Source organism: Lethenteron reissneri, chromosome 33 (genome assembly GCF_015708825.2).
Source record: "Lethenteron reissneri isolate LAM-NWPU_2019-01 chromosome 33, ASM1570882v1, whole genome shotgun sequence".
In the NCBI taxonomy this organism is placed as follows: domain Eukaryota; kingdom Metazoa; phylum Chordata; class Hyperoartia; order Petromyzontiformes; family Petromyzontidae; genus Lethenteron; species Lethenteron reissneri.
In genome coordinates this window covers 9,186,659-9,204,999 of record NC_083811.1, presented here as the reverse complement: position 1 = coordinate 9,204,999, position 18,341 = coordinate 9,186,659, and the positions used below count along the sequence as shown (strand labels likewise).

The 18,341-nt window shown below is 43.7% G+C and overlaps 1 protein-coding gene across 1 annotated transcript in view; it reads left to right on the top strand.

Moving 5' to 3' along the window:
• Positions 1–18,341, top strand: part of TNPO3 (transportin 3) — a 71,812-nt gene that overhangs the window by 41,923 nt on the left and 11,548 nt on the right. Inside the window, exons 16-20 of the mRNA XM_061564533.1 lie at positions 670–810; positions 1,381–1,497; positions 5,058–5,152; positions 8,476–8,632; positions 17,019–17,186. Coding sequence (XP_061420517.1) covers positions 670–810; positions 1,381–1,497; positions 5,058–5,152; positions 8,476–8,632; positions 17,019–17,186 — 678 coding nt within the window. The remainder of the gene's footprint in view (positions 1–669; positions 811–1,380; positions 1,498–5,057; positions 5,153–8,475; positions 8,633–17,018; positions 17,187–18,341) is intronic.

Sequence of the window (18,341 nt, the reverse complement as noted above, 5' to 3'; positions counted from 1 at the left end):
AACCTCCCCTAAAAGGGTGGTCTCATTTCTGGTTTGGTAACTAAGTCGCGATTCCACTGGTTTGGGAAATTATATGATGCAAACATTTAAAACATGTTGAATATAGCAAGGTCCACAGCCATTGCCTATTTATCTACAATTTTAGTGCCTGTGTTTATTATTCCCTTTTCCAAGCCCCAATTATTTTCATTTGCAATGTTTAGAACAGTGAGTTGAGCTGTGGCATAGTGGTATTGCTTTCACTTCACTGCACCTGCCAACCTGCGTTTTATATCCAGCCACATCTAACATCAGTGATACGAGTTATGTTAATGAATCATGATAAATAAAGCAATCATCACCTCTACTGGCGTACCAATTCCCCAGGTCACTCTTGCATGGTCTGTTTAGTTCTGACCTGCAATAAACAAAATAACGTGAATATATGAACCGATTTCAGGGTTCCCCACCTCACCAACCCACACTGACCAGCGTGGTGATGTATGGTCAAACAACCCCTATGAGCAACACGGCGTTGGAAGGCCCTCCATCCAGCAGTGGATTGACAAAGGGCAGTAGGTATCAATATCAGGGTCATTGATTCGCAATGGCTGCATGTTGCTCCGTTGGGCGGGTGCACCCTCGCATTGATCGTCTGGGCACGTCGTATCTGTGTGTGTGTGTGTACAGATCTGGCCCGTGCTCTCAGACACGCTCAACAAGAACCAGGCCGACAACCGCATTGTGGAGCGTTGCTGCCGCTGCCTCCGCTTCGCCATCCGCTGTGTGGGCAAGGGCTCGGCGAGCCTGCTGCACCCTCTCGTGACACAGGTACGAACACGTGCGCGTGCACGCCTCTCACTTTAATGCCGCATCCTTATGTGTACAGTAAAACCTTGGATTGCGAGCATAATTCGTTCCGGAAACGTGTTTGTAATCCAAAGCACTCGTATATCAAAGCACTCGTTTATCAGTTGTGATCACGTGATGCTCGGCAGACAAAGCGTATACACGTACTACTCGTATTGCAAGACCTCGCTCGTTTATCAAATTAATATTTACTTTAAAAATTTGCTCTTCTTGCAAAACACTCGCAGACCAAGTTACTCGCAATCCAAGGTTTTACTGTATTCTGCTGAGGCCATTAATTGTGCTGTGCCCCAGTCACTCGGAACCACAAACTAATCCAACGACTTCCTTTGCCGTCTCCACCCGCCTCCAAAGTGTTTCATCTTCATAGCATTCGGTCTAATATCCCGTCCTCCATGCGCTTTCTGCCACGCCTGGCAAGCATAGAGGCCCGTGTCCCTAACCCATTACAGTCTCCGTGACTTGGCTTTACAGCGAGGCCAGCGGGGTGGGGCTCCCCTGACGCTGACACGTTATTTTCTCTGCAACCAGATGGTGAGCGTGTACCAGGTGCATCCGCACTCCTGCTTCCTCTACCTGGGCTCCATCCTGGTGGATGAGTACGGCATGGAAGAGGGCTGCCGGCAGGGTCTTCACGACATGCTGCAGGTGTGCACAACGGCCTGCTGCACCCTTGTTGTTTCACAGCTGACCTGGTTCTGGTTGCAGTTTTTACCTTTGTTCCACTGTACAACTGGGCAGTGCTTAGCCAGCCTGGTGCGGGTTGTTTTTCCACGACACAAGCCGAGCTGTGCCGCTGACGTCGCACGCAATGAATGGGTCGAGGTGTGCATGTCGATGACGCGATGACGCCGTGTCCTCACAAGGGTACTGAATGGCTTCACATGCAGCGAGCATGGGCATTAGCCCCCACCAGTGGCCCTGCTTGACCCTGTGCCAGATGTGACGTGTCTTGTGAGGCCAGCATATGTCACAGTTTGGGTCCTGCTCAGCACCGCAAGTAGCCAGTGGAATGCCATCCGTAGCATTGGGGGCCCCGTTCTGACTCGGCTCAGATGTGCCAGTCGAAAAGGACTTGGATAAGTGTTTGGTGACCAGTAATGAGTCGTAGATCCGTCTTTCATAAACTTGCCCATCCTCGATTTAAAGCTTTCGTGACTGCAGGGATTCATCTTCTTGGTTCTTTCGGTAAAGTCACGTAGAAGGGAAGTAATAATATAATAAAAATAAAACATAATAAGGTGACCTGAGGACGTCTGCTTGCGTTGTGGCCAAAACGTCGTGAGAATTATTTTATTATGTTTTATTTTTATTATTTTATTACTTCCCTTCTACATGACTTTACCGAAAGAAACAAGAAGATGATTGCCCATCCTCGTTACATTATCCGGTACTGTAAATGAGCGACTTTTGTTGGCGGTTGTTTAAAAAGCATCAACCAAAAAAATTCATCACATTTGTGTGAATAGCACTGCCTACAACAGAAGAAATGTATTTGAGGCTGACATTTGAGGCAGTGGCCTTTCAGAGCAGTTAAAGAGGGAGGGAACATTGATTTTTATGTGGAGATTGCACTTTGCGCGTTGTGGAAACCTTCTTGAACTTTATGAAATTGCCCAATTTTTCTCAGAGCCCCACGTTGTGAAGTGCATTCTCCCAAGTAAAACTCAATCAACATCTCTGCTCTTAGCCCTCGAAGGAGGGCCACTGCTTGAAATGTCGGCTCTTTTAATATATGTTTTCTCAAGTGCTAATACGAATGTAATGGTGGTTTTTTTCGGTCTGCATTGTAAATGATTGATTAAAGGAAATGGTGGCAGCTTGGAGATGTCTTCATCCATCAGTGGATGACCACGGCTGATGATGATGGTGGTGGTGTTGAATAACCTGCGTCAAGTCGTTTTCTCACTGCATATGGATATCCTACCTCGTCTGCAATGTTGCTGTTTCTCCACTTAATTTATAATGGCTTTTTCTTCGTCTTCTATGCTGCTCCCTGGAACCGTGTTCCTTTCCAGTTGCGTTAATTTCATTAAAATTCCATCACTCCTGCGTCTGGTGAGAACAGGTGGCTGACGATTCCTGTAGGGTGTTCGCTGCTGCACCACATTGTCTCGGGAGGGTGGAAAAAATGTTGTCTTGTCAACTTGGGACAATCTAAAAACACAAATGTGTAAAAGTCCTAGGCTCGGTGTTCTACATGTGTTACTTTTATCAAAGCAAATGGGTCATTTGTCATCAATGTAGCTTCCCAGAAACATTTGTTTTGGTTACAAATATTTTCATATTTTGGCACACATCATTAATTTCTTCCAAATGGATTTCTGCGAAAACATTTCCTCGCAAAAACGTGAGTGTTGGAATAAGTTAATGATCCGTTCAGTCAGCGTTGTCAGCTTTCTGCGAGCAAGTTGTGTACAAAACTGTTGAGGCCCAAACTCCGTTTGGTTACTTTAATATGTGGCGGCCTAATTATGGACGATATAAAATGTTAAACAAAACACGAACAACCTTGCCTAAATTAAACCCACCTGGATTGAAACTAAACTCATTGTCTTCATCTGCAAGCCAAACAGCACTTGCAGAGATCATGCTACGTAGGTCTTCGTGGTGGTGCTGTAGAGCGCTGTGATGCATTTTCTGGTTGCACTGCATGCCGCTCGACACCATCTCCTACGGTTTTGCTCCTCGTGAAGAAGCTCCCAGGACAAGGAGCAAAACGCTGCCTGTCCTGCCGAACAACCCGTGGTACAACCCCAAAACACATCGGAGAGCAAAACTTGCGGAGTTTACACTTCAGCCCATAGAAAGTTAAGACGTTTTAAAAAAAAGAATTGTAACACAAAACAGAACTGACCGCAACCCATAGCTGACACACACCATGTAGAAAAATGTTAAGCATACCAGTGTGGGCTGTTGCAGAGTAGTACGCTATTTTATTTTGATGCAGATTTTAATGTTGGATGCCTTTCCCAGCTGCAGTCAATTGCCTGAGAGCAGCATGTGGTGTCTTCTCCTTTTCCTCCCAGTGTTTCATTTGGCTCTTGCTGAAGGTCAAAACAGTAAACAGTGTGAAATGCAGTGGTCTTTCTGGCCATAACCAACAGTGTATTCACAAAAGACTGAACGAAAGAGGCTTGTGCCTTGTACATCAAAGGGGATTCACGCATTCAGTTTGGAAGTACCGCTCGGCAACTCTGTCATGATCTAGAAGTTTAAAAAAAATCCTTGTAAAACAGCACACTCATTCATGCAGTTTATTGTTCGGATTAAGTTTACCGAAATAGAAGCTCTTGGCGATTAGTGCCAAAGTAATCTCTAATGGGAGAAATGGTACACTGCAAAAATGCATGCAGTTCCATTGTTGCCTAAGCCCAATTATCAGAATGTTCTCAGATCTTGTGCACCCTACCCTTGGTGGAGCATGAAATATATTTCGTTAATCATGGACGCACAGAAGAACATTGGAAGACTTGAAATCACATAGTTGGGTGGTTTTCAATGGGTGAATGTGGGAGCCTCAGACTTCGACTTTTCTGTGGTTGCACCTTTTGTCCTTAACGTCTGGCATTACACCTAACATAAGGCCACACCTCAAGGGCCCTTCCCATAGAAGTTTTAATTCATTATTCCTTGAGGTGTGGCCTGATGTTAGGTGTAATGCCAGACGTTGGGTCAAATTCATGTGTCAGCCATTGTTTATTTTCATCTCGTCTTTGGCAAAAACGTCCTCATGTCTCCGTTACCCACAACAGAGCAAATCACCGGGGCTGTGTATTTTAGCTGTTTTTCTCAGGATGTGAATCAAGCCTATTGTGTTTCTCCAAACATGCCTACAGCAAAAAAGTGGCTTAAACAGTGTCATGTTACATGTATTTATGTTGAAATTCTTTCGCACCGTACTATAGCCAGCCGTGCAAATCGGAGGTGCAGATATATATATATATATATAAATGTTCATACATAGAGGAGGCATACACAGAGGAGCCTGTTACATGTTTAGTTACAAGTCTGGAGCCAAGCACAAACTTTTTTCTATTTTCACTTGAGAGCAGGAACGGAGATCATCATGCAATAATTGAAATGCAACTAAAGACGGCGTCTTAAATTGTTTCCGATGAATTACTGTGGTCGGTCTTTGTTCACCAAACGGCAGTGTATTGGTAGTGAAATGTACGTACATTGTCTGCGCGCATGGGATCCCCTAGGCCTTCTGTGGCCCCACATTCCTGCTTTTGGAGCAGCCAAGTGGACTGCGCAATCACCCGGACACGGTGGATGATCTCTTCCGGCTGGCCACAAGGTGAGGACATGACACCTTGAAGATGTGTTGACTGCCCGCCACTCACGTGTCTGGTGTCATGAATACAGTTTGTACTTCCCAGTGTCACCATGAATGCGTGGACTGGTTTTTTCTTTCTCTCTTGGTGGCATTTCACAAACATTCAGTGAAACAGGATTTGCTATTATTAAAAGTGCCAATAAAAAAATATTAGTTAAATTTTCCCAGTGAAATATGCTCGCTCTCTTAAAACAGTAATATAACGTTTCCAAAACTTACTGTGCAATCATAGTGTGCAGTTTCATTGGCGGTATATTTGTTTTTCATTTCTTTTTGCATCCGTTTTGTTTTTTGTACATTTTGGCCGCGGTGTTTGAATATCCAGAATGGTGTTAATCTACGATCTTGCAAACGCTATTTGCTGTTGATAAAAAAAATAAGCGAATGTACTTGAAATAAGATTTAACTTGCCTCGGCGCACATGTGTGTGGCCCGCTGTGGTAGAGCGGCTTCCCCTATACCCCCAGCTTTTATAAGCGCAGCAACCAGAGCTATCACAAGGATCATCAAAGCAATGTTTTGTCATCGGATTTTTTTTATTCAATGGCAGATTGAAAGGAAATAGGATGAGCCTCTTTCATATCACTGCAACATACACACCCAATAAGGCAACTTTCCCATCGTCTTTTCTGCCTTAGTTATAGCTTTCCTATGCCACATGCCATATGTTGACGTACGTATATACGTGCACTCTTAATCCTAGAGACGGTTAAATCCTTGACGTGCCATGCAAAGTAGCGGCTGTGGCAGTAATAGGCACCTGCTTGTGGTCATGACCTGTCAAAAGGATCGGATGTCTCGGTCACAAAACGTAAGGGACACTTGAAGTGCCTGTGTTAAATTTCGATTTAAGCTCCTAAGCTCCTAGCTTGGTAGTGTCTCATTCTTCACCGGAAGACGGCTGCTTGCGTTGTAGCCGAAACGTCGTGAGAATTATTTTATTTTATTATGTTTTATTTGTATTATTTTATTACTTCCCTTCTACGTGACTTTACCGAAAGAACCAAGAAGAAGGTGCCTGTGTTAGTGACACAACGTAAAGGACTCTTAATCTTTCACAATTTGTCTGCAGAGCTAACTTAGGAAGCACAAACTGACCTCTAAACTGTTCATACTTTCTATGCTTTTCTTAGCTTTTCAACAGAATTTTGTGTAATGTGATTAGCACTCAGATCAGGCTATAAAATAAGCCAAGCATCACATTTCTGTAAATGTAAAAAAAAATTAATCTTAAAGAAACATTCAAGTTCACTTTTCTATCCTCTTTGACTTAAAAAAACTGGCAGTAGCTCAGAATACAAACAAGCTCCATCAAACACTGATTTTCAGTCATTTTGTTAGCTTTTCATGAGTGAGTCATTGATCAGAGTTGCATTATTCGTGTATGCGGGCATGACGTTTGTCTGCCATTAGTGCTTGTTTCACAACTGTTAATTTCACAGAGTTATGCCACCTTATTCCCAGTGACTGAGATGTTGGCATGTTGGTGCACGTGAAGCTGCCTCGGGCCCTGCCCCCCCCCACCACGATTGAACAGAAGCGGCGGCGTGGATGTCTGAGCAGGCTCACGACACGCACCGCTGCACCCGGCACTGACATTTATCTTGGGATTGTAGGGCTCTAGCAGGAACACCTGGGGCGTTGCTTCCCGACATCGGATCCCCCTTGCTTGCTCATTTCAGACCCTCTAATCTACAATGCATGCCTCACTGCTTCTTCGAGATAGTTGGAAGTACTGGTCTTGTCCAGAGCAGTTTAGCTGTATTCTTCTTTGTTAAAATTTTATACGAAGACATTATTTAATGAAAGTTTTGTTATACTCCCATCATGGCTTTGCTAAAGAGTTGAGTTATTTATAAAACAGTGCTGATAAAACCTGCACATGTTTTAATGATGCAATGAGACCTCTGTATTTAATTCCCATTTCTTGTCTTTTCCCATGTGGTCTCATCTTGTAGATCCCAATCAATCCCCATGGATACACTATTATATGTTTCTGCTACAAGCATCTCTGTAATATTTTGGTTAATATATCCCGGAAAAAAATCTGTTCCTACCTGTTTTTCAAAACATGCACAATCTGACGCGACGGCATGCACCCCGTGTCAGGTATATGTGTCATAGCGATGCATAGCGACGCACTGCTCCATGCATCTGTGCCGTGTCCTTTCTTCTCTCGCTCCAATACTCCGTCTCCCCATGCTTTGTCTCACTCTCTCGCTTCAAACATCCCTATGATTCGTCTATCTCCACCTCTTTCCACGCAGCCTGGTGCTCAATGATGCGGCTGATGATAAGGGGCCCCTATGATGCATCATTAGCGTATGTCTGACCATGTTACGGGAAATGCATAAAGTGAGAGAAGCAGAGACGAGCAGATCACAATGGAGTGCGACTCCATTATGATCTACGACGCCAAGAGACACATGACGCAGAGATATATGTATTGAGAGAAGCAGAGAGAGAAGCAGACAGTTTAATAGACATGTAGTGACAAGCTTTTGTAGCACAGATCAGAGAGGCATTGAGGGAGAAATAATAGCAGAATTGAAGAAGCATACAGAAATTAATATATGCTTTTTATGATAGGAGGTAGCATTCTCTGATTTAATATTTTCCTGGATCCAACGAGATTTTTTTCTCACCGTCTTGAGGAATGGTAGATTGAGGTTTGAACGTAATTAATTAATAATTTCCAACCCTTTATCGATCCTCTGCTGGATGAAGGCCTCTCTACACCATCAGTCATGTGTGTAATTTTCCATACGTTGCCATGCTGGTTTGTGCAGATTGGTCAAGGCAGGTAGGAGACGGTTCATATACCACTCGCCACTGATGTTAACTGTGGCTGGGATTCCAATTCATGTCACCAGATTCGCAGCATAGTTTAAGACCCACCGCACCTGTACTCCACCCTTCACTGTAAATGTTTCACCTAATAATAAAAAATCTTTGCTCATGATTTGATTAAAGTTTGGTGTAGCTTGTATCTAGCTGGCTCTGATATAATAGTTGACAATCCACAGTCTTATGGAAGATGGACCACTGTTTTACTTGCCATTCAACAAATACTGAGTTACAATTCAGATGGTGCATATTTACAGATCCCGCACCCCCCCCAGAAGGAGTATTTGGTGAACTTATCCCCAATGTTGCACAAACACACGACTTCTTATTTGAGAGCCTTCCACTCTCACACAGTTAGGGCCAACCCCCCACCCCACTACGGAGCGACCAGCAGTGATTTCAACGATGGCCGTCTCCTCCTGCCGTGTCATGCGCAGGTTCATCCAGCGGAGCCCCGTGACGCTTCTGCAGAGCGCCGCCATGCCGGCCATCTTGCAGTGCGCTCTCGTGGCCGCAACCCTGGACCACCGTGACGCCAACTGCAGCGTGATGAAGTTCGTGCGCGACATGGTGCACACCGGCATCGTCAATGACGTGAGTGTCGCGACCACCACCACCACCACCACACCGTTTTCTGCTCTTAGTTCTTTCGATAAAGTCACGTAGGTAAAAAATGAAATTAAAATGAATAAAAATAAAACGATAAAATCACGACGTTTTTTTTTTATTAATTTTAATTTCATTTTTTCCTACGTGACTTTACCGAAAGAACTAAGAGTATGTATCCTTGCAGTCACGAAAGCTTCAAATCTAGAACCATTTTCTACGTTGTCCTGTAGCCGTCATCCTTGAGCAAACCTCATCCACGGAAGAAGGCGTCGATTGCATGGCGGCTATTTCCCATGTCGTTTTTTTCTCCCGAAGCAAACGAGTCTTGTGTCTGATTAGGAATGAAATCTTCCTTAATAATTTTTGTTGAAGCTCCTTGTCAATTCACTGCTTGTTTCGGGCTTCCCCTTGCCAGGTTAATCATGGGTGTTTAAGCATTCGTGCATTATTTAATGTGCTGCCCTATAAACCTGGAGTTCAATTCCTGACAACAGCTGACATCAATGGCAAGAGATATCTGATATGATCCCTGGCTTCTCCCCATTGCCCAACCCACATTGACCAACGTTGTGAAGTATAGTAAAAAAAGCCTTTATAATAATATATGTAAATGTGTTCTTGACAGGAAGTTCACAACAGGAATATCCAGCTTGCTTGCATGTCAAAGTTATGGTCTTCTGCTCATATCCTGAAATAGCTGAAAATGTGGATGCAGTTTCTTTGCAGAACAACAAAGAAACTGCATCCTGGATGCATCCTCCCGTTGCCATTCGTGCTGTAACTTTGATAAATGTTTGGGTGTAATCAGTGCTGCTGTGTGTGTAGTTTTATTTGTTGCCTTGTATCATTGTTTGATTAAGATTTTTTTGTTTATTATCCTGTGCCCATGTGAACGTTTTTCTACAATTTATTTTTTAAAAAGATTGCTCCGACAAAACATTGGCTTTACAGTACAAATTGTCCTCATTTTCAGCAAAATCACTATATTCTTCACACATTCTCTTATGATTTGCACATAGATGAGCCTCTACAATAGGCAAAGTGTCAGATTTGTGTAAATATGTTTTTCCCTTTTGTAAAATCTCTTAGGCATTTTAGTAGTCTCTGCCAAGATGGTCTGAGCATCAGTATGTATATTACTGTAGCCTAGTTTGTGTGACGGTATTTGCACATGTGCTTGCTTCGGGTTGCATATACACTATAAATTCAGCCCCCCTTTTTTAAAATAAATATACAGTATAAAGTAAGGAAGCACATTCTCATTTATAGTCTGGTCATGCTCGTGTAATATGAGGTAATGAGTTAAACTGTGTAATGTGTATGCACTGCAATTGCTTCATAATACGCAATACAGCATGCCACATGGCAACCAACCTGTTAAATACACAGAAAGGGCATTGCAGGTCACTGGCAGCAATACCATCACGTCAGAATAAGTTGGTGTGAACAAGGCTTTTCAAACCCATTGGAGCGTTTAAGGCTGGGACTAAAGGACCACAGTTGTCGGTGCTATGTTTGTTTGTAACATCAAATCTGTGTTGTCTTATATGCACGGGGCTTTCATTTATTTTGGTTCTCACGTCTGTATTCTATCAAGTGGGGGTAGCGAAACACAACATGAGAGTATTGATAAAAACAATCTCCCCGTTGGTCACCATTAAACGTCTTTGATAATTCACCTTCAGCCAGCTGCAGGGAGTAAAGATAATACAGACTAAGATTAGACCTCATGGAAAATATTCAAAAGACACGCTGTAGGCAGCCCGTCCTGATTACAGTGCATCAGCGCAGATAAGGGAAGCGGTATTTACTGTCCCATTAAACAATTGCTATTCACACGGAGCGAGATTGGGGATAGGCAAGATGAAGCCATGCTGCTTGCCGCTGCCACAGAACGGTCTGTGTTGAGCACTATCGTTTCACTCACTCGCCGATACTTCGCACCCACCGGAGTACGAGGGCACAAACCCAGCGATCGGAGTTTGTCTGGTCACCCGGGGAAAAATTCCCGATGCGTTCGATTTCCTGTTAATTGGGCAGCCCCATGTGCTTTTCTGAAAATAAGTATGTTTGGTTTTTCGCAGCTTGGCTTGCCCCCAGGTCGCGTTGAAATGGCACTTTGCTTGAGCGCATTGTGGTGCTTTGTGGTTCGTTCATATACGCAGACCTCGACTGGGTTATTGCTGTAACTGCATTAGTGCCGGGTGAAAGTTGAACTCCTCAGCTCGGAATTGTGGGATACGAATCTTCTCGGGTTGTTTAGGTGTTGTGTGTTTGAGTGCTCACGTGAAATACTTCTCAGAGCTCGAAAAAGAATTGTAAATTCCCTGCATGTAAGAATGGTGGGAATCCTTCTATGTGTAATGCGGGCGCGGGCGACCTCCCGGATGTGACGTCACGGAGAGGTGGAGTTAGGTGACGTGGGAGCAAGGTTAAGGTTCTTAAGGGAGGAGACCGGAAGAGGAAGGGAGAACGAGTGGGACTGGACCAGAGTAAGGCCACGTGGGCAAAGCCAGAAGGGGTGGCAGGTTCGGCCAGCGGTGGCCAGCTAGGGGAGCAGCCAGCGGAGCTGCGAGAGAAGACAGCGGTGGGGCTGCTGGAGAGAAGGCGGACGAGGAGCTGCGGTGAACACAGCCGGCGAGGCTGTGTGTGAGGGAGAGGCTACGAGAGCGACGAGAGGAGAGAGAGGCTGAGAGAACGACGAGAGGAGAAACTGCAGGAGAGCAGCCAGTGGGGGCTGCGTGAGGGTAACAGCCAGCAAGGCTACGAGAGCAACAGGAGACCAACAGAGGAACTGTTGGCGTGACGGGGTTAACAGCAGTATCAGTGTCGGTATAGAAGTCTTATAGAAGGACAGCCGTGTGGGTTACGAGGAAGAACCGAATAAAGGACACCAAGCCAGACTTCGTGGTCGAGTCCTTTATTACATATGTATGGAGAGACATTTCTATGAATGATATGAAGACTGCATATAAATATGCACCAGAATAATAATCATGCAGTTTATTGGGGGAAGCAGAAAAACGCATATATAATAAAATAAAGTAAACTTGCACTATTAACTGTACCCCACTAAAATATTAGGGAGAAAATAGAGACGTTTTTTTATTGCAAGGCCTCTACAAATCTCCCACCAACCTCATTATACGCTTATGATATATGGAGCCATAATTTTCTCAGTGTTCAGTCACCTGTTCAGAGCAGAGTTAAGGGATCATTAAAATTCAGAGGAGTACTTGTAAATAGCCTTTCTAATAAAAATGTGTGCTCTTGGCTCGTGGTGTTTTGAGTCACTCCCTTGCCTTTCACTGAATTGTTGTGATTCGATTTTTTTTATACCTTTTAATGGTCTCTTGTGGCTAGATGGGGGTGACGTGAACTTATCTACATCCAGGGTTTACAAATATAAAACCATAAATTTGTATGAGAATCAATATTAAACAATTGATGCATCTGTACACCCATGCTGTTAACACACCTTTGACACTTTGGCGACGCAAAAAAATAATACTTTGACTGCAACACTTTTTTTCCTTCCTTGGTATTCAGATGCTAAATAGTTTTTTTGTGAACTCTGCTTGGAAGTGATACATTTTGCACTAATGGGTGGTATGCTCTGCAATGATAAGCTCCCCAGTACTGGCACATCTTACAGTATCATTAATATGATTATTTATCTACATATATAAAAGGGAAATTTGTGAATGTGTGTCTGTTCAAAATGCTTAGCGTACTTCCCGACATGCAACAAACTTGAAATTTGCCATGTGGGTACTTTCCAGACTGTGTACACCATGCAAAAATTATAAAAATAGACTTTTGTATTTTTTATAATACATAATACATAGATTTTGCACGGCAAGTGAGCTGTGGCGTCACATCTGTCATGTGACCCGTGTGCGGAAGCGTAACGGAGTGTGCCTGCTGATCGCGGGTAAAGTGAAATACAAATGTTTTGCAGGTCTAAGGCGTTCTTCGCGCAGCGTTGCTTTATTATTTCAGTCGTTTACTGCCGTACGCACCCTGAAAGTTGTGTGTGTCTGCTGCAAGCGTTTGTATGTGTACCTATGGACGCGCGCGTGTGTGTGGGGGGGGGGGGTGGAAGTGTAGTGGTTAGCGCGCTGCGCTACGAACCCGGCGACCCGAGTTCGATTCCTGCTCACGGCCACCACCGGTGACGATTATTTGAACCGGTCCTGGGCCTCCCCTAGGTCGACTCAGCCTCAAACGAGTAACTCGTGTGGTGTGTGAACATCGCCACTGGGGGGGACAAAGGCAGCCGGGCGTGGTAAATCCAAGTCCCGGGCGAAGCCGGGTAGTAAAGCTAGTTATTCATAAAATGCATTGAATGTGCTTTTCTATTGAATGCCACAGCGGTTGGCAGCGAGGTTAAATAAAAATTCCCTGTTCTACCACTGCCAATAATTATGTTCATTAAAGCTTGCATCTCTCTCACTTGTAGTGTGCATTAATTTTTGCTGTGCACATTATTGAATTTGTATTTTTTATAAATATACATATATAAAACTTTTATTCATCACGGTATAGCAATCAGAAATTTAGGTAAATTGTGCATCTGGTGATAGAATGGAAGCATGCTTCTCGCAAAAGTGTTTGTAATCATGTATTAAAAACAAAAATAGAAAATATTGTTACATGGGTAGTTATGGTGTCATTGCTGTTCACGCATTTATCACTGCACAAACCCTTAATTCTGATGTAAAATGCAATTTAGTGCAGCTAGATAAATGTCTTTTATTTGAAATTTCTGTGTGTCTACAGCTCCTTGCCCAGTCTGTGTTAAAGTGATTTCAGTTGCAGGGCAGAATTACTGTCATTGCGCGCCAATTTGACCCAAAGCTTGTTTTATCTGGCCACCGCTGCCGCCACCCGCCTGCCATCGCGATAGCAATTTGCAACATCGCAGCGTAATTGTACCCGCTTGTGTAGCCCCTTTGTTAGCAGTTCCCATATCCCAGAGGAGAGGGCAGGAGTTAACGCGTCATCTGGTTAGAACAATCACTTTGTTATTCTGAGTTGTGTTGCCTTGAAAGTGAGCAGGCGTGCCCTCGGAGTGTCCTCTTCTCCAGCCAACAGTGGCTTGACAGGCTTGAGAATCTTTATCAGAACCTTTATTTAGACTGCAAGAGGAGGAATCCAATGAGCTATAGAGCTTTTTTTCACCGATGTCAGGTATGGGCGGGTCAGCAAGTCACCAACACCAAACAATACAAAATACCGATAGGAGTGCAAAATAGATACAAAGGTGAGGAAGTAACTAAAAAGTTATAAAAACCCGAATTAAAACGCATGGGCAACACAAGAACTGAACAGTCCCAGACCGCACCAAAATTTTACACAGTCCCCCAATAAAATGGCACATGAACATTGTTGTTGTCGAAATAGTCTGAAGGCCCAGTTGCTCTGGTTTTGATCATTACCGCCTGCAAGCTGAGAATATAAAAACGTGACATTGTTTCCATTTGACAGCAGATGGCATGTGGGGGCAGATGAGTGTGATACACGCCACACACGTCGAACCACGATGGCAACAATCATGCACGCCTCTGTTGTGTTTATTAACGAATTCAAGAAGTGCCGTTTGATACGTGTATGGCAATAGGCCACTTTAACACGGATCAATAAGATATTTAAATCAGGAGAGCAGTGCATCAGAATTTTAATCAGTGTTTCTCAGTGTTTAATGACGGAGTAGGAAATAACCTGAAAGTGAGAGCGTTTGAAAACAAATTAATTAATAGACATTAACTACTAGTTATTACCAAGTCCAGACCCTTGGCCATAATGAATAGCTTTTGGAAGAAATGAATCATCAGACGGTTTACAAGATCTTTCCACCTTTGCCCTTACACCCTCAAAAAAACTGAAGTTCAAGCCTTGTCATTTTTGATTAAATGTAATGATATGAACAATACATCCTTTTGTTACATCACGACAAAAGAACTCTGAAAAATGAAACTCCCAGCCGCTGTAATTGACAAGATTAACAAGTGTGTTGGGCCCCGTGCCTTCTGATCTAGGCCAGGTCGGCCAAACGGTCGTCTCGTTGTGTTTTTTTTAAATTACAACCCTTCCTTGAGGTGAACGTGAATTATGGAACTCCCCTTTCAGAGTGTAATTACATGGTTTGATGGACACCTCCCCCCCCCCCCCCTTTTGCTGTCTGGCCACGAATGTATGTTGAACTTCTTTTGCGCCGTACGCAGCCAACCGTGCTAATCGCGAGCAGAGAAGGCTTAGGCCACTGTCTTGCTTGTCACCTGGCGCATGCTCGGCTTGTGGAACACGGCAGTAACCTGAAGCACCGTAAGCAGCAAAAACCCACTTCTTATCCTTTCCCTCGCCCTCTTTTGCCCAAGCGTGTGATTGCGTCTATCCTCTTAATAATGTATGAAGGTCCCGACGTGAGATTGGGACTGGAGGTGGCTCAGCGTGGAGTGGCTCCATACCCTTTCGCAGTCGCTGGCACCCGGTGTATTTTTAGGTGTTGATGTACGCACACGTGGCCAAATTTGTGTTTATTCACACCCAGCGAAGAAGGGGCTGGAGGCAGCTTAGAGATAACACATTTGAAGGCCACGCATGCTAAATTTTAACTACAGCTAGAAAGTGCAGATATTGCTTTGCTTGAAACGTGGCTTGGGTTTTAGTGCAAGTTTTTTTTTACGAATGAAATGGGTAGTCTAAAAAGGTTACACCACCCGAATAATGAACTTATCTGGCATTCTGTCTTCATTAAATAATTATAAGTCAATGATTTTAGGATGTGATTTATTTATGCTTCATGTAGTAATGTATTTTATTAATCTAAGAAAGCCTCACTGTCAAGACTCGTTAATAGGGTCTAGTTCCATCTGAAAGGGTGTTTTTGCCTTGAGACTTGTTTTATTCATTAATATCATCAACCAACCCTTGCCTCCAAAGTACTGGATTACATGCGAGGGCCAGTGTGTCGGCTATAAAGTGAACGGGCATCTGCATCTGTTTATAATACCATTGCCACTACAAATTAATCTCATTTGCACCAGTGCGTTGTGTAAATTGGTTTATTTTGACGATGTGAACAATTCTGGCAGAAATGGTCATGATGTTCACTATCATCTCCCTATTGTTTTGACTGGGAAATCCTAGCTCCACAAAAGGCCAATATAATTCATGATGAAAGAACATTCTGAGAATTATTAGCAGCAAGTCAGCTTTTCTGCAGATGTTGTGCGCATTACAGTACACTGTGACCTTCTGTTGTGACATTGACATGGGATGTCTGAAGTGACCAGATAGGCAGAGGCTTGTTTCTGCCAACCAGAAAAACACAGGCAGGCAAGTCCACTATTAGGTCAACACTAATATACAACATTCCTTATCAAAGTTACAGACATCTTCTTGGTTCTTTCGGTAAAGTCAAGTAGAATGGAAACAATAAAAAATAATAAAATAAAATAATTCTCACGACGCTGTCTCCCCGACAGACCTGGTCTTCGCCTGATGACGGCTGCTTGCGTTGTGGCCGAAACGTCGTGATAATTATTTTATTATGTTTTATTTTATTATTTTTATTGTTTCCATTCTACGTGACTTTACCGAAATAACCAAGAAGATGAAACCCTGCAGTCACGAAAGCTTTAAATCGAAAGTTACAGACATCTTTGATGTGCTTTCAGTGTGCACAGCAATGGTACTGTATATGTGCACATTGTGTTGGAATGACTAAATTATATTTAGCCATCCTGGTGCCGTTTTTCTAGGCATTCTCACAGATAATGTCATTGTACAGGGTGTGTGCGAGGACCAAAATAGTGTTTTTCATTGCATGGACATTGTTGTTATGTGTTTGTGTGTGAATCCTTATATAATGCATTGTTTGTTCGTCATTAGAAGTGTTGCACTTATAACGATTAACATTAGTGGTGGATTTCTTGGCTGTACCTTATATCAACTCGGCCTTTAAATGAGAACCTGGTGCACTGTAAACATCAGCACAGGGGAGACAATGGTGGGTGGTGGGCATGGTGCTAACCACAAACTCACCTCACTCGTAACACTTGCCCTTTCAGATCATCGATAGTTGACCACATACATGTTTGCTCGCATCTGTGGCCTTCGTGTTTGTGTGTGGGACCCTACCTTTCGAGCACATCGCACGGCGTGCGCGTGAATATACGCGCCACTGGAAAGACACGCAGTGCTCACTCGGGCCAAGCGAGCACAACGCCGTTGCTTTGCGTTCCGCCTCGTTACGCGACACCTTGAAGAATCGGTTCGGCATAGCCGAGCAGCGCGCGGCCGCGGCCCGTCCATCGCGCGGGTTTTACTTATCGGTGCGCCGTGGCCGCCGTGTTGTTGCGTGCAGCACAAGGAGGACTTCGAGGCGCGCCGCGAGCTGGTGCACGGAATTCTGCAGCAGCATGGACAGGTGCTGGTGGATCGCCTGCTGCAGGCCGCCTGTTTCTACCTGCCCCCGTCCACACTATCCGACCTCTCTGAGGTGCTCTGGGAGCTGGAGCTCTTCGACCGAGCGGTACGTAAGTGTGGCACCCTGCCCTGGCTTAGTCCGTTGCCGTCACGATACAGTCATCGTAGTTTTATTATCGTCGGTGTTAGTATAGTCGACGGAAGCCTGTGGAAATTTAGTCATATCTTAAATTGTGAATTTCATGTAGTCACTTTCTTAGTGTAATTTACTAAAGCAGTCGAACGTTGCCCACTCTTCATTTATAAATATTGCTATGAGTCAATCAGTGAACTTTGTCATTATTTTTATAGAAATATATCGTCAATTACTATGTTCGGTCTTCCGTAGACAACTGCGGTCAAAAATATGATCTTGGTTTGAGGCTTCTTTGAGTCTAATTAATTTTGTCTCTCCGTAGTCACTCGTGCTGCGGACTTTGGTGGATAGACGTAGGAATTGTCACATGAGGTTTTTGTCCATTCATTGTTTAAAATAAAGAAATGCATTGTTGACAAAAATATGCATTTCCGAATTTAAGTTCACAGAATTAACACTGGTCTGTCATCCCTTTCTTTGCCTTGCTTTGACGAACCCTATCCTGGCTTATCGCCTTTACCAATATGCACCTCTGCTGAGCCATGCTGAGCCTGCTCCACGTTTTGGTCTATTAGAGTCATTCTGATTGTGCCCTATATGCCCCTGTCTCGGAAACTGCGCAGTATTCATTCAACGATGCAGCTCCCCACAGTGCTTCAATCAATTGATTGTCACGATTCGATATAGGAATGTATTTTTTTGGTTTGTACAATAAACGTTTGATTTATTAGCCTATACACAACAATTGCATTTCCACCCACCCGCTCTTTACCACAAGAGCCTTTAGAAGAGCTTCATTGGCACAATGCCACAAATTTAAGGGCCCACGCTGTTGAGCTTGAATGCTCCGATAATATATTCAGCTTTTTTCTTCTTGGTTCTTTCGGTAAAGTCACGTAGAAGGGAAGTAATAAAATAATAAAAATATGTATTTATTATTTTATTACTTCCCTTCTACGTGACTTTACCGAAAATAATAAAAATATTTATTTATTATTTTATTACTTCCCTTCTACGTGACTTTACCGAAAGAAGCAAGAAGATGAATCCCTGCAGTCACGAAAGCTTTAAATCGAAATATATTCATCATTGCTTCTAAGTCTGTCTGCCTCTGCTCTGTTGCAT